Here is a 12,205-nt window from a genome sequence, read left to right as displayed (position 1 = left end):
TCCTGAGTCAAGAAGTCTCATGGATCTCTATCAGAAACACTCTCAAAGGAGCACCTGCAGAGTGAGGACACGTAACAAACTACTGATTTCTCAAACCAAGGCAGTCTCAGAATAATATGCAAAAGTTTATTATAGGGTAATGAAAGAAAAAGGGAACAAAAGATGAGCAAGGAGAAGGAGCAGGACAGCCTTGTTCCAGTCTCTATCTCAGGTTAGAGTTAAGTTTTGCAGAATTTCTTCATTTAGGACTGAAAAAATTATGACACCTAGGGTGCAATCCTAACCCCTTGTGGCAGTACTTTCCAGCACTGGCATAGTGGTGCCAATGGGATGTGTGCTGCACCCTGCAGTTGGGTGTAGCTCACAGAGGCCTCTCAAAGTGAGGGGATGTTTGTTCCCTTGCCTCAGAGCTGCATTGCCTTTATGTCAGTGCTGGAAAGCACTGACATAAGGGGTTAGGACTATGCCCCTAGTGTGACAGGCAGTCCAATCCTACAGAGGGCTAATGATGATGGAGATATGATTGAGACATAAGCTTTGCTGCTCAAAGTTACCATTTAACTTAATAAAATAATGAAAAATAGTGATCCATTCACAAAAAGCTCAACCTTCAGCAATGCAAGTGCTTCCCTTCAGAGCATCAGAAAGAGAATCAAATTAAAAATAAACCAAAAACACCGATGCAGGTACATTGTCCTGCTATGTTTTCTTTATGACCTGATCCTTTGTGTTTAACGCAGGTCTCCAAATAATTATGTAGCATTTAGGGAAAAATATACAAGACAATAAACCAGCACTAGAGACCAAGATGGTGAAAATCTCCACAGCCACCATGTATTTTCCCTTGGTGCTCAGGTAAGATGGAACAAAGGACAACCAAACAATACAAAAGATCAACATGCTGAAAGTGATGAACTTGGCTTCGTTGAAACTGTCAGGTAACTTCCTGGCAAGGAAAGCCACAGTGAAACTGACAAAAGCCAGTAACCCCAAGTACCCCAAAACACAGTAGAACATGGTGGCTGAGCCTTCATTGCATTCCTCTATGATTTCATCATTCAGAGAGTGCATGTCAATATCTGGGAATGGGGGAGCGGTGCAGAGCCATCCAGCACAAACAGCAGCTTGAATGAGGGAGGAAGCAAGAAGAATGGCGTTGGTCAGTCTTTTCCCCACCCATTTCCGCATCCTGGATCCTGGTTTGGTGGCTGTGAAAGCCATAATCACAGTGATGGTTTTTGCCAAGACACAAGAAATAGCCACTGAAAAGATCATACCAAAAGTAGTCTGTCGTAAAAAGCAGGTCACAGTCTGGGGTCGACCCATAAATAACAGAGAACAGAGGAAGCAGAGTAATAGGGAGATAAGGAGAGAGTAAGTGAGGTCCCGATTGTTGGCTTTCACAATGGGAGTGTCCTTATTCTTGATGAAAACTCCAAGCACCAAAGCTGTGAGCAGAGAAAAAGATGAAGCCAGGAAAGTCAAAATGATTCCCAAAGGTTCTCCAAAAGTAAGGAAGTTTACAATCTTTGGAAGGCATTGGTCTTTGTCCCTGTTTGGAAACTGATGTTCAGGGCATTTGAAACAGTCGTCTATGTCTGAAAAAAACAGACCAGTTGCCATGCCAATCATGAAGGCACATTTTTTTTCCTACCAAATACCAATTTGCTTCCAAAGTAATGCTACTATTTGTTATCACTCACATTTTTATCTCCCAAAATACGCACTTCCTCCTCTGTTGCTTTGTAGATTATGGTGTTTTGCCCGAAATCAATGTCATGTTTTCCAATAGGTGGCAATAAATATAATATATATATACAAACTGAATGACTCCAAGTCACCCACTGTGCTTTCTTATCGATGAAATGTGTACTCTGGTATCCCCAGTCGGAGTACAACAGAGTACATCACATTTGTTCTCCATTAAAACATGAAGGGCGCAATCCAAAGTGCGCCTTATGCTGGCCCAAGTCCCTTGGGCCAGCATAGGAGGTTTGCAAATGTGCCGTTAAGCACGTTTGCGCCTCCGTGACTGGGAGCCGCATCGACGCTTGTATTGGCACTCTCGTGCCAACATAAGCGGCAAAGGAAGGCGTGGGGGGCATGGGGAGGGGGTGGGAGGTGTTTCTGGATGGGGGGAGGATGAGGGGAGGGCAGCCCCGGGGGCAGGTGCATGGGGAGCTGGGGCCGGGGCTGGGACCCGGCAGTTATGCCCAATCCCAACCCCTGTCCCCAGGGAGAGCGGAGTGGCTTTGTGCTGCTCCACACTCCTCGAACATGTGCCACCTCCAGAGGTGGTGCAGGTCTGAGGAGACCCATTGGGGTGCACAGCCCTTACCCACGGGTAAGGGGAAGAGCTTCCCCTTGCCAGTGGCTGAGCTGCTGCACCCAACGAACCTGCTCCAGCGCCGGTTTGGATTGCGCCCAAAGGCAGTTATTTATTAACAGCCTAATCCAGACTAAATGTTGAGCCAGCACAGACCCCTTGAGCTGGCTTCTGAGTTGACTTCCACAAACATTCTATAAGTCATGTTTTCACCAACTTGGGAGTTATCTGGGCTAGGTGGTCCATGCTAGCTGGCCAGGACCAGATTCAACCCCTGCACTATTCCAAAGGAGATTTGCTTGTGCCAGGTGGCACATGGGGTGAGAGATGGTGACAAGAAGGCATTCCAGGGATGAGGAGGGGGCAGTTTTGGGTGGGGGAGGTTTGAGCCCCTGAGGGAGCAGGGTCTGTGGTGGCAGCACATGCTGAATCCTAACCCCCACTCCCGAGTTGGGAAGCCTTACACAGGCAACTTGGGTTTGTGCCAGCTAAGTAGCTGGGGCAGATCAGAGTAGCCCAATAAGGTAGGCTAGGTCTTGACATGGGGTAAAGGGGAACATATTTCCTTACCCTATGGTGACCTACAGCAGCCTCGTAACCTGTGCTGCGGCCTGGCCATATGGAGCACTGGTTAGGATTGCACCCTTGTCCATTTTTTTTAATTTATTTATTGGAGAAAATATTTATTTATCAGAAAAGTGTTTTCTTGCTCAAGGTGGATCTAAAGTGGCTCACAATGTCACTCACACACACAATATAAAATCAAAGATAATAAAAGTAGAAATCAAAGCCAAGCCACTAGGGTCCATCTAGCCTGGAAAAAACAGGAACATGTTCACCATCCTGTGGGAGATGGATAAAAGGGGACAGTGTGCAATTCTTGAGTAGGGACTTGAATAAGGTGGGTGCCACACCTTTAGGATTGGGCTGTTGGAGAGACATGAGGGAAGACTCCAAATTTATGGCATGCTGCCCCTGAGAGATGGTGCAAAGGGGATCAGATAGGACAATCATTGTACAAACCAGCCCTTGGTTGATATGAATCATTATAGAGTTCTGTGTCATGACTAGATTGGCATTTCCCTAATGAAATTGGAGAGCAAAGGAAAACAGGTGATAGACACCAATATGTCATGGCCTCCTACCTATTTGGTCTGAAAACTTCCCATCTGGACATGGAGCACAATCATAGCAACAAAATGGCTCCCCTTCCTTTTTTTTCCTGCTGTAGCCTGGATGGCACTTGTTGTTGCACATGGCAACAGGTAGCTCCTATGCAGAAAAGAAAGAGAAAATATGCATGAATAATCTAACTGGGGGGGAAAAGAAGTAATGAACACTCAGGTTGCCTCTCTGAGTTGGAGCTGGTGTAACTGAGGATGAGCTGAAGGTAAGGATAAGCTTGACGGTACACCAGTCAATTTGCTGCAAGTGATTGTAGGTGTTTCTCATTACCTATACATTGAAAATGATAGTACAGTCATTTGGGGGAAGCACTGTGCCTTATGGAGGTGCGTCAGGCAGATATCCATTAGGTATATCTCTAGCTTCAGCATTGAATTTTTTCCTGGACATCTGATTCAAGCCCACTGTTGAGACTGAACCCCAATCCTATCCAGTGGTGGCGCAGCAAGGCCACACAGCTCACGCTGTATCCAGTACTGGGATTTGGCAGGCTGAAGTTCGTTCTTTTACCCTGTGTCAAGCCCCAGCCTTCCTTATCGGTCTACTTGGATCCACGTCTACCATCTCCTCATCTCCTTGATTGCAACAAGAACACCTGGGGTTCTGTGCTCTCCAAGACGCTCCCCCCTGCCAGTTCTCTTTAGCCTGAGATGGTGGCGGCAGATAGAACTATCAAGTTCCCTCCTTGCTCAGCTTCTGACCCAATAAAGAAGGGAAAGCAAAGCAGAAGTGAGTGCTGGAGTGCTAACCATGAGACACCATTCTCCTCAGTAAGTCAGTCAGTCTTCTATGTGCATTGTGGGGGTGGAAGGTGAGACAGTGACACCCCACCAGAGTTCTTTGGAAAGTGCCACCACTTTTTTATTAAAAAAAAGAAAGAAAGAAAGAAAGAAAAGAAAAGTGCCACCACCACTATTCCCACTGCAATAGCACTTCAGAGTGCATGGGCTATGATTGTTTGCGCACTCACAGCTTCAGCAGCAGTGGTGAAGCTTTACAAAGAACCCTGTTGGGGTGTTGTTGCCTCATCTTCCGCCCCTGCACCACATGTTGCTGCATCTCACCTGATTAAACATGCTGTGCCATGTGATGGCTTCATCATTAATGGTGAACACTTGGCCTGCTGAAGCCTGCGGATCCATCCTTCCTACTTTTACTCTTAAGAAGGATCGGTTTGGGAAAGTCACCCAGTTGATAATATCAAATCCGGCCTGTAGTTCCTTGTTTTCATCAAAAGACACCGTGTCCCCTGCACTGTTGTTAAATGAGATGCTCTTCAGGAAACGATGAAGCTAAAGGGAAAGAGGAAAATGCAGAGCTTACAAAATGATGCAAAAATACATTCAGTCCACATCTTGTTATCTTCTGAGCTCCCCTCTGGCTGGAACCCCACAGACAAAACAGAAAAGCAGCTCCTGCCATTGCTCCCCTGTAACTGGCATTCAAGGACATACCACCTTTGAAACTCAGGATAGTCAGTGTATAGCTGTCATGACTAGAAACTATTGCTAGACCCAGTCTATGATCCATCCAATCACCTTTCAAAGCCATCATAGCTAGTGGCCCCCCAGCAGCTAGTGGATATTGCTTCATCTTTCAGCAGAAAATTACACAAATGAATGATCAAGGCGGGACCTTGGTATCCAATGATTTAGCATCCGCCAATTTGACTCACCACTGATACCGGGGTCCACCTTTAAATGCAAAGGCAAAAAGCACCAACATCCAATTGCCTACCAACTGCACTGGTTGCAAGCTTCTTGGGGTTAAAGTTAGCTTTAAAGACTAACTTCCAGATTTCTTGATCCTCCATTGTCGCACCAGAGTGTATTGATATAGATGCTATAAAATTCAGCCACTAGATGGGGTGAATAATTGAATGATTTCATTCCATTGGATTCCATTATTCACCCCGTCCAGGGACTGAATGCAGCATAGCATCTATACCAATGCTGTCTGGGGTGACAATGGAGGAGCAAGAAACCTGGAAGTGGGTCTTTAAAGCTATTTTTCCACTGATTTGGAATCCACTTTTTTTTTTTTTTAACCCACTACAGGTTCCAGAATGGAACCCCTGTGGATGACAAGGCACGGCCTGCATGCACTTTTATGAAGAAATACTTCCTTTTCTTCCTCTGAAATCTGTAAATCAATGTAATTGGATGACCCCTGATTGTAACACCTTGAGAGGGAGCTTGCAGGAGCATCATGATTTGCATGTACGTTCAGACACAAATCTGTACCCTCATGGACTGTGCATAAATCTGCTCCCACACGATGGATGGTTTCTCTTGATTGGTTGCAGGGGTGGCCCAGGCATTAGGCCAACTAAAGCAGTTGCCTCAGCAGAATGCTAAGGGACTCCCATCTCTGTCCACCCACTTGCCTCCATTTCCTCCTCCCTCTCAGCAGATAGGAAAAGGAAGAGGTGATGGAGAGGAAGAGAATGTTGAGCTAGAACATTGGGTAGCCAGAAGAGGCTGACACATCATCGAGCAAGGGACCAACATCTGGAATGCACAAGGAGGCTCTGGAGGTCTCACGCACCATTATGTATAATGCTAAGGTTCTGTTTGTCACCATTCCTGTTTTGTTCTGGAGAGTTTAACGAACAAAAAAGTACTGAAATGTATTATATACCATGTATTTTAATAACAGTGCAGGGGATTGCATTATTCAAGTTCATTCCTGGTCTACCTGATATTCTAGGCTTGATGCAGTGTTGCTTTTTAGACTTTACAGAACTGTAGAGAAATAAACGCTACAGATTTTGGAGAGCATCAGCTGTACTCCAATAGCCTGGATGACAGCATAGACACAGGGTGGGTCTGCAAATATGTTATTCCAACATCATTTTTTTTTTTTTTTGGTGGCATAACATTCTAAACTCAAGGAAAGGATTCCATAATGCCTCTCCTTCTTGTGGAAGTAGCACATAGAGAGCACATAGAGAGGAGATAAAGTTGTGGAAAGTAACTACATCAGCTCTCACACATATTAAGATATTCCAAAGTATCTTTGGAATTAAGATATTCCAAAGTGCAGAAGCTTCCATAGCTACTTCTACAAATGTGCAAATGGAGTGGAACGTATCAACACTAGCATTTCTGTACAGTCCTTAACAAGTGGAGATGAGAAATCACGTGGAGGAAAAATAGGTAAAGGGGGGGCTCCACAATGACATTTGCAGATTTGGGTCTTTTGGCATCTCATAGAATCATAGAGGGAAGGTCCCTCCAAGGTCATCTAGTCCAACCCTCTGCTCCTCCTCATAGAGCATCTCCAACAGGTGCTTCTTGAGCCTCTTCTTGAAGATCTCCAGTGACGGAGAGTTCACCTCCTCCCTCAGCAACCTGTTCCACTGCCGACCTGCCCTTACCATCAGGAATTTTTTTCCTGATGTCCAATTGGAATCTCTTCTCCTGCAGTTTGTACTCACTGGAAGTGGTTCTGCTTTCTCATACTCCATGAACTGAGGGCCATCAAAGATTAAACTCTTCATGACTAGAAAGATGATTTCAGTGGGGAGGGGGGGGGGAATTACCTGCCAAGGCTGAAAAAATGGACGATCCACTCTAACTCTGTCCATGATTGTATTGAGCTTTGGCCTGAACGTGTACATTTTATGCATAGTTTGTGCTATAGCATGGACGGCATTGTAGATGCTGTAGCTTTGATCAGTCATGCTCATTTCAAACACAAACCCAGGGAGGTTCTCCAGCTTTTCATGACCAGTACAAATATTGTTGCTCTCCCCGTGCTCAGAAGAGTCCAAAAGTGAGCAGTTGAATGCCTTCTCCCAGAAGACCCTAATAAAATCTTCCCTCTTTTTTGGGTTTGGGTGCAGGATCTGAAGGAACTTTGTAAATTCTGGGACATGGCTTGAATGAATTGCAAAAGACAAGGCACCATCAAACACCTGTATATTAAAGTTCCTGTGTTCAGATTGTGATGAGAAGTCCCAATGAGCTGTCATAATCCACACTTTACCTATAGAAGTCTCTGCACTATTTTCACTTACTGAATAGAAATATATTAACCAAATCAAACATGCAGTCGTCTGAGGCTCTGCATTTACAACCAGAACTTTGACCTTGGAATTAGTTATCAAACTTCCCTTGCTCTGAATAGATTCAAATGCCTGCAGCATCTCTAAAGTATGGGATAAGACTGGTGTTTTTTCACTGAAGGCAGTACAGACTCCATTCTGATAAAGCATTTTCCTTAAAACTTGCACAAACTTCTCTCCATCATCATCATCGGCTGCTATGATCCCAACCCATGTCCAGAGGAAATGCAGGAACAGATGCACAATCCCTGTGTACTGAAGTTCTTCATTGGGGACTGTTCGGTAGAAGGAAGGGAGCTGGATTTTAGGATTCTTCACTGGAGCAAAAATACTGTAGGCAATCTAAGAAAATGAAGTAGAAGATTGTTACAATGAGTAGAACATATACTGAATCATAATTATTCTCTGTGGATATCTGCTGATGTGTAAAATATGCTCCACTCCACGCACATGCACAAGATTGAAAGAGAATATAATTTCACACATTCATTGTACCTGAGGAATCTTGTAGATGCTTAAGAGTGCAGCCATGTTCAGGGAGATATCAGAGTCAAGTCCCCCAATGATTGCTATCAGACCATTTTGCATGTCACAGCTGAAGTTGGGGACAATCCTTTTCCAGCTGGAAAGAAGTTTCAGGGTGTTCTGTTGGGTCATCCTTGCATTTGCAAAGCTGTCATAAATGTGAAACCCAAGGGTGACATTGGGCAAAATCTTGGGGTTCTCATTGACCTCCTTCACTGCAAATTCCAAGGATAGGACATGCTGATATTTTTTCAGTACCACACTAAGGAAAGAATTGCATTACATTTAAGAGTGTGCATGATTTGGTTGTACATGAACCATCTGTCTGAGAGCATGCTACATTATGCATCATCTTGGCTGTATATATTGTCATAGTTTAAGTCAACATGACTTCAAAGTCCAAGAAAAAACAGAAGCCCAAAACTGACAAATATCTGACAAAATCTGACAAGCAGTACTCATGCTATATAGCATGTGACTATGTGGACATTTTTAATGCCTTGCTCAGTTCCCCCCAACCTCAATAAACGCAATGCTCTTTCAGATTCAATTTATGAATAGATTCTCCTAAGAAATTTGCAAACAAATATAGTGGGTTTAGCATTCTAAGGGAAGTACATGACACTCCTGTTGCTAGGGCTAATGCCAGCCTATTTTGTGACCTGGGCAAGATTAACTTGCACCTCCCCCCCCCCCCAAATAAATTACCAATACAAGTTTCCCATCAACAGAAACAGGTGTTGAATTGATCAGCACTGGATGGATGATTTCATTCAGAGGCTATAATCAAGGGAGGAAATAGAAAGCCTTGCAAAATAGAAGGTACCTGCAAAAATATAGTTCTTAGCTTTTAGGTTGCGGAAGTTATCAGAAAACAAGCTACACTAGGGGCAACCAAGAAAGACTCATAAAGGATTTTCAGATGAATATGATTCAAACTTATTCAGACTCATAAAGGATTTAAAGATGAATATGATTCAAACTTGACCCTATAAAAAATCCAAGGATATATGGCAATGGCATCACTATGGAGGTGCGGGGGGGGGGAATGTGCATGGGGTTGTGACACCACTACTGGCCAACATTTTAAAATCTTGTTATTTTCAAATAATACCATCATGCTATATATAATTTGATGCAATGAAACAAACTGCTTTGAAATATCTCTACTCTATCAAAAATTATAGCCAACCAGCAGAAGCAAGGCGATGGTGCATCACCACGTCCACCGCTTGGGGCATTGCGATGTCCACTGCATGGGAGGAGATATATTGGGGGGGAGATGACACACTGACCTCCCCTACTGAGTGATGCTAACCCTAGTGGTGCCACTGATATAATGGACCAAATGAAGCACAGTGCCCAGGACTGAATGAGGAAACAACGATACAGGCTAGGAAGAATGTGGTGGGTGGATTGGACACTATCAGTGTTCAGTGTTGCAAGGTTCGAAAAGCAAGACTCAGTACACAAGGGTGATAGTTTGCAAGCTTTATTTTGTTGCTAGCAACAGGCATCTCATGGAACTAATGTCCAAAGCATTGAGAGCCAGTATCAGTGTTAACCGGACCCTTTATACCATTCTGGGTTCTTTGTTTGAAGGTTTGAACTTCCCTTCGGCTGAAGTTTGACACCATAGATGGGGCTAACTCTTAATAGGCTGTAGATAGCCTTAGAGACACCTGACAGGTGAGCTTCAAGTTACAGGTTTCCAAATAAGGTCAAATTAAACAATTTGAATTGCAAAGTTTTCAAGAACTAGCAGGGGATGCTATAATATTATTTTATCCAGGACTGACCCTTTTGGCAGAACTTCAGACCCTTTTCTTGGCATGCATCCCCTTCAAACTCTTAGCATGGCCTTGCTTGAGCCACCTATCTTATCCCTTCTGCATTCCTTCTCCTGGTTTCAGTAAAACACTGTGAGGTCCTCTGCAAACCTCTGCGAAGCAAAGTCCTTTAAACTTCCTTTAACAGTTTCACTAAAATTCTATGTCTTAATTCTCTATAACTATTGTGACCAGTTACCTTGAGTACATTGATATTAAGGGATATAGTGGTGTATATCCTTGCTAAGAAGTGACCTGTTCCCTCTTCAGTGGTTGCCTAGTACTTGCTGAAGTGTAATCTCTTTGAACTAAGGCTTCAGCTAGCTTCTTTGCTCTCTTAAAGTTTTCAAGTAACTTTCAGTCCCCTATGGTTTGCCTCCATTTCAGTTGCAATTCAAACAAAGAGACGTTAAAAGCAGAAGTTTCCTGATACTCAAGGATGCTCTTGCTTCTCTAATTAAAATGTGTGTTGTCTTCTGTCTTCTAGAATTCATCTCTTGCAGGTGTCTGCAGTTAGCTAGCTAGATGCTTTGTTAGTCTGCCAAGAAACATTGCCAACTGATAAGCCTTCCTGCAGTGTTAAAGCTTTTGTCTGCTTTTAAGGCTTTTCTAAAATCAAGCAGTTAAAACTTACTTCTAATGACTACTATGTCTCCATATATGTGTGTTCTCAGCATTGTGATGTCCTTGGTAAGATGTGTGCTTCTGCCAAGATGAAGCCTATCTTCTTCATTGCCTTAGCTGCACTATCTTTTCTAAATTCCAAAGTGTATTAACACAGCCTTTGAAACCCCAAGGTCTCAGCTTCTGTGAAACTAACAAAATAGCTTCTAAATAATTCTTATTAACACAGCCTTTCTGTGAGACTACCAAGCTTTTACTCTTCTGTATGCCTTTACACTTTAGCAGTATGGCTTTTAAGCTTTTGCCCCAATGGCATATTACCCTGGTTATTCTGTCACCTTCCATCATTCAGCTTGGGTAACACTGACCGTTATCTGGTCTATTATGCAGAATATACTAGAAAAATAAAATAAAATAAAGGAATTCCTTACCCAATTTCATCAACAAAATTTGTTTTGGGGTGCTCACGGAAAGGTATTTCATCAAATACACAGCCAAATTGAGTGGCAATCACACCAATGATTAGAAGTCCAGTCTTGTAACATTTATATGGAACTTGGAAGGGATCTGTCATGGTGCACATAATACTGTAGGTGCTGCTGTCAGCTGGAGGCATCTGAGCAACCTCAGAAAGAGCAGCAAGAAAGGAAATAATCCTGCTACAAAGATTATTCAGGCCCTGACCCACCATTTCCATTGATACATCAATGGCTGTATGTTCTCCTGCTTGAAGGAAATTCTCCAAGAGCCGATGAGTATAGCCTGGCCTGTTCAGTCGCCCCAGCACTGAATTACATCAGGATAATGTTCATAAGCTTCCAATCTTAATTATTGATTGTGATCTTAGAATATGCCCATGGGGTTTGGTAAGCTGGCTGTAAAATCCTACTACTTTGAGAAAATTACAGGGTTGTATGTCATCTCTTTGGAGTATTATGTGTGCAAGACATGACCTGCAGAAGAGGAACTGGTGGGAGAAAAAAGAGAAAAAAATATGTTGGTTGGAGATCACTGTAACATAGTAGGACAGGCATGACGTGTAGGCCCAATACAGCCCAGTGAGAGAAATAGCAGGAGAACAAGTGGGCCTAGTATGGAGAAAGAAAAGCTCTTGGCTTATTTATTTATTTTTCACATTTTTATACTGCCCTTCCTCTGAAGAGCTCACGGCGGTTTTACACAGCTGCTCCTCCTTGTTCTCACAACAACCCTGTGAGATAGGTGAGGCTGAGAGAAAGTGACTGGCCCAAGGTCATCCAGGAAGCTTTGTGACCACCAGATGCGAGATGCAGCCCAAATTAGAGCAAGGCCTTTTATAGTCTCCATGTGTTTTCTGCCCTTCCCTGAGCATTATTTTAAACCCCTCCTCACTGCCTCTGAACAACTTATGTCTCCATGTGTTTCTGGTTTGGTCTATATGTTTTCACAGTGCAAGAGATGTGTGTGGCAAACAGTTCATATGTGGTTCTGCATATCTGTATTATAGTTCTCAAGTGTATTATAAATAAGCTCAGTAAAATTCATTCATTCGTATGTTCCGTCTCTAATATATTCATTTATGTAAATGTATTCAAATTTGAAATGTAAATTAATTTTTTCCTGGCCCCTGACACAGTGTCAGAGAGATGATGTGGCCATCCTGCCAAA

The 12,205-nt window shown here is 43.4% G+C and overlaps 1 protein-coding gene across 1 annotated transcript; it reads right to left on the bottom strand.

Annotated features, from left to right (window-relative positions):
* Positions 1 to 699: 699 nt before the first annotated feature.
* LOC136653289 (vomeronasal type-2 receptor 26-like) lies at positions 700 to 11,132 on the bottom strand. Its single transcript, XM_066630199.1, has 6 exons — positions 10,990 to 11,132; positions 8,076 to 8,367; positions 7,056 to 7,922; positions 4,576 to 4,803; positions 3,472 to 3,598; positions 700 to 1,598 (listed from the first exon to the last, which is right to left on the bottom strand). Exons 1-6 carry the CDS (start codon positions 11,130 to 11,132, stop codon positions 700 to 702), a joined length of 2,556 nt encoding a protein of 851 aa, XP_066486296.1.
* Between the last annotated feature and the right edge of the window lie 1,073 nt (positions 11,133 to 12,205).

The sequence above is a fragment of the Tiliqua scincoides genome, chromosome 5 (genome assembly GCF_035046505.1).
Source record: "Tiliqua scincoides isolate rTilSci1 chromosome 5, rTilSci1.hap2, whole genome shotgun sequence".
In the NCBI taxonomy this organism is placed as follows: Eukaryota; Metazoa; Chordata; class Lepidosauria; order Squamata; family Scincidae; genus Tiliqua; species Tiliqua scincoides.
This window is presented reverse-complemented; position numbering and strand designations above follow the sequence as displayed.

Coding starts and splice junctions, on each gene's coding strand:
- LOC136653289 (XM_066630199.1), bottom strand. CDS start 11,132: ATGACAGATCCCTTCCAAGTTCCATATAAATGTTACAAGACTGGACTT. Junction 3,599..4,575: donor GGCACAGCATGTTTAATCAG/GTGAGATGCAGC, acceptor TTTTCTGCATAG/GAGCTACCTGTTGCCATGTG. Junction 1,599..3,471: donor GAAGTTTTCAGACCAAATAG/GTAGGAGGCCAT, acceptor TGTTTTTTTCAG/ACATAGACGACTGTTTCAAA.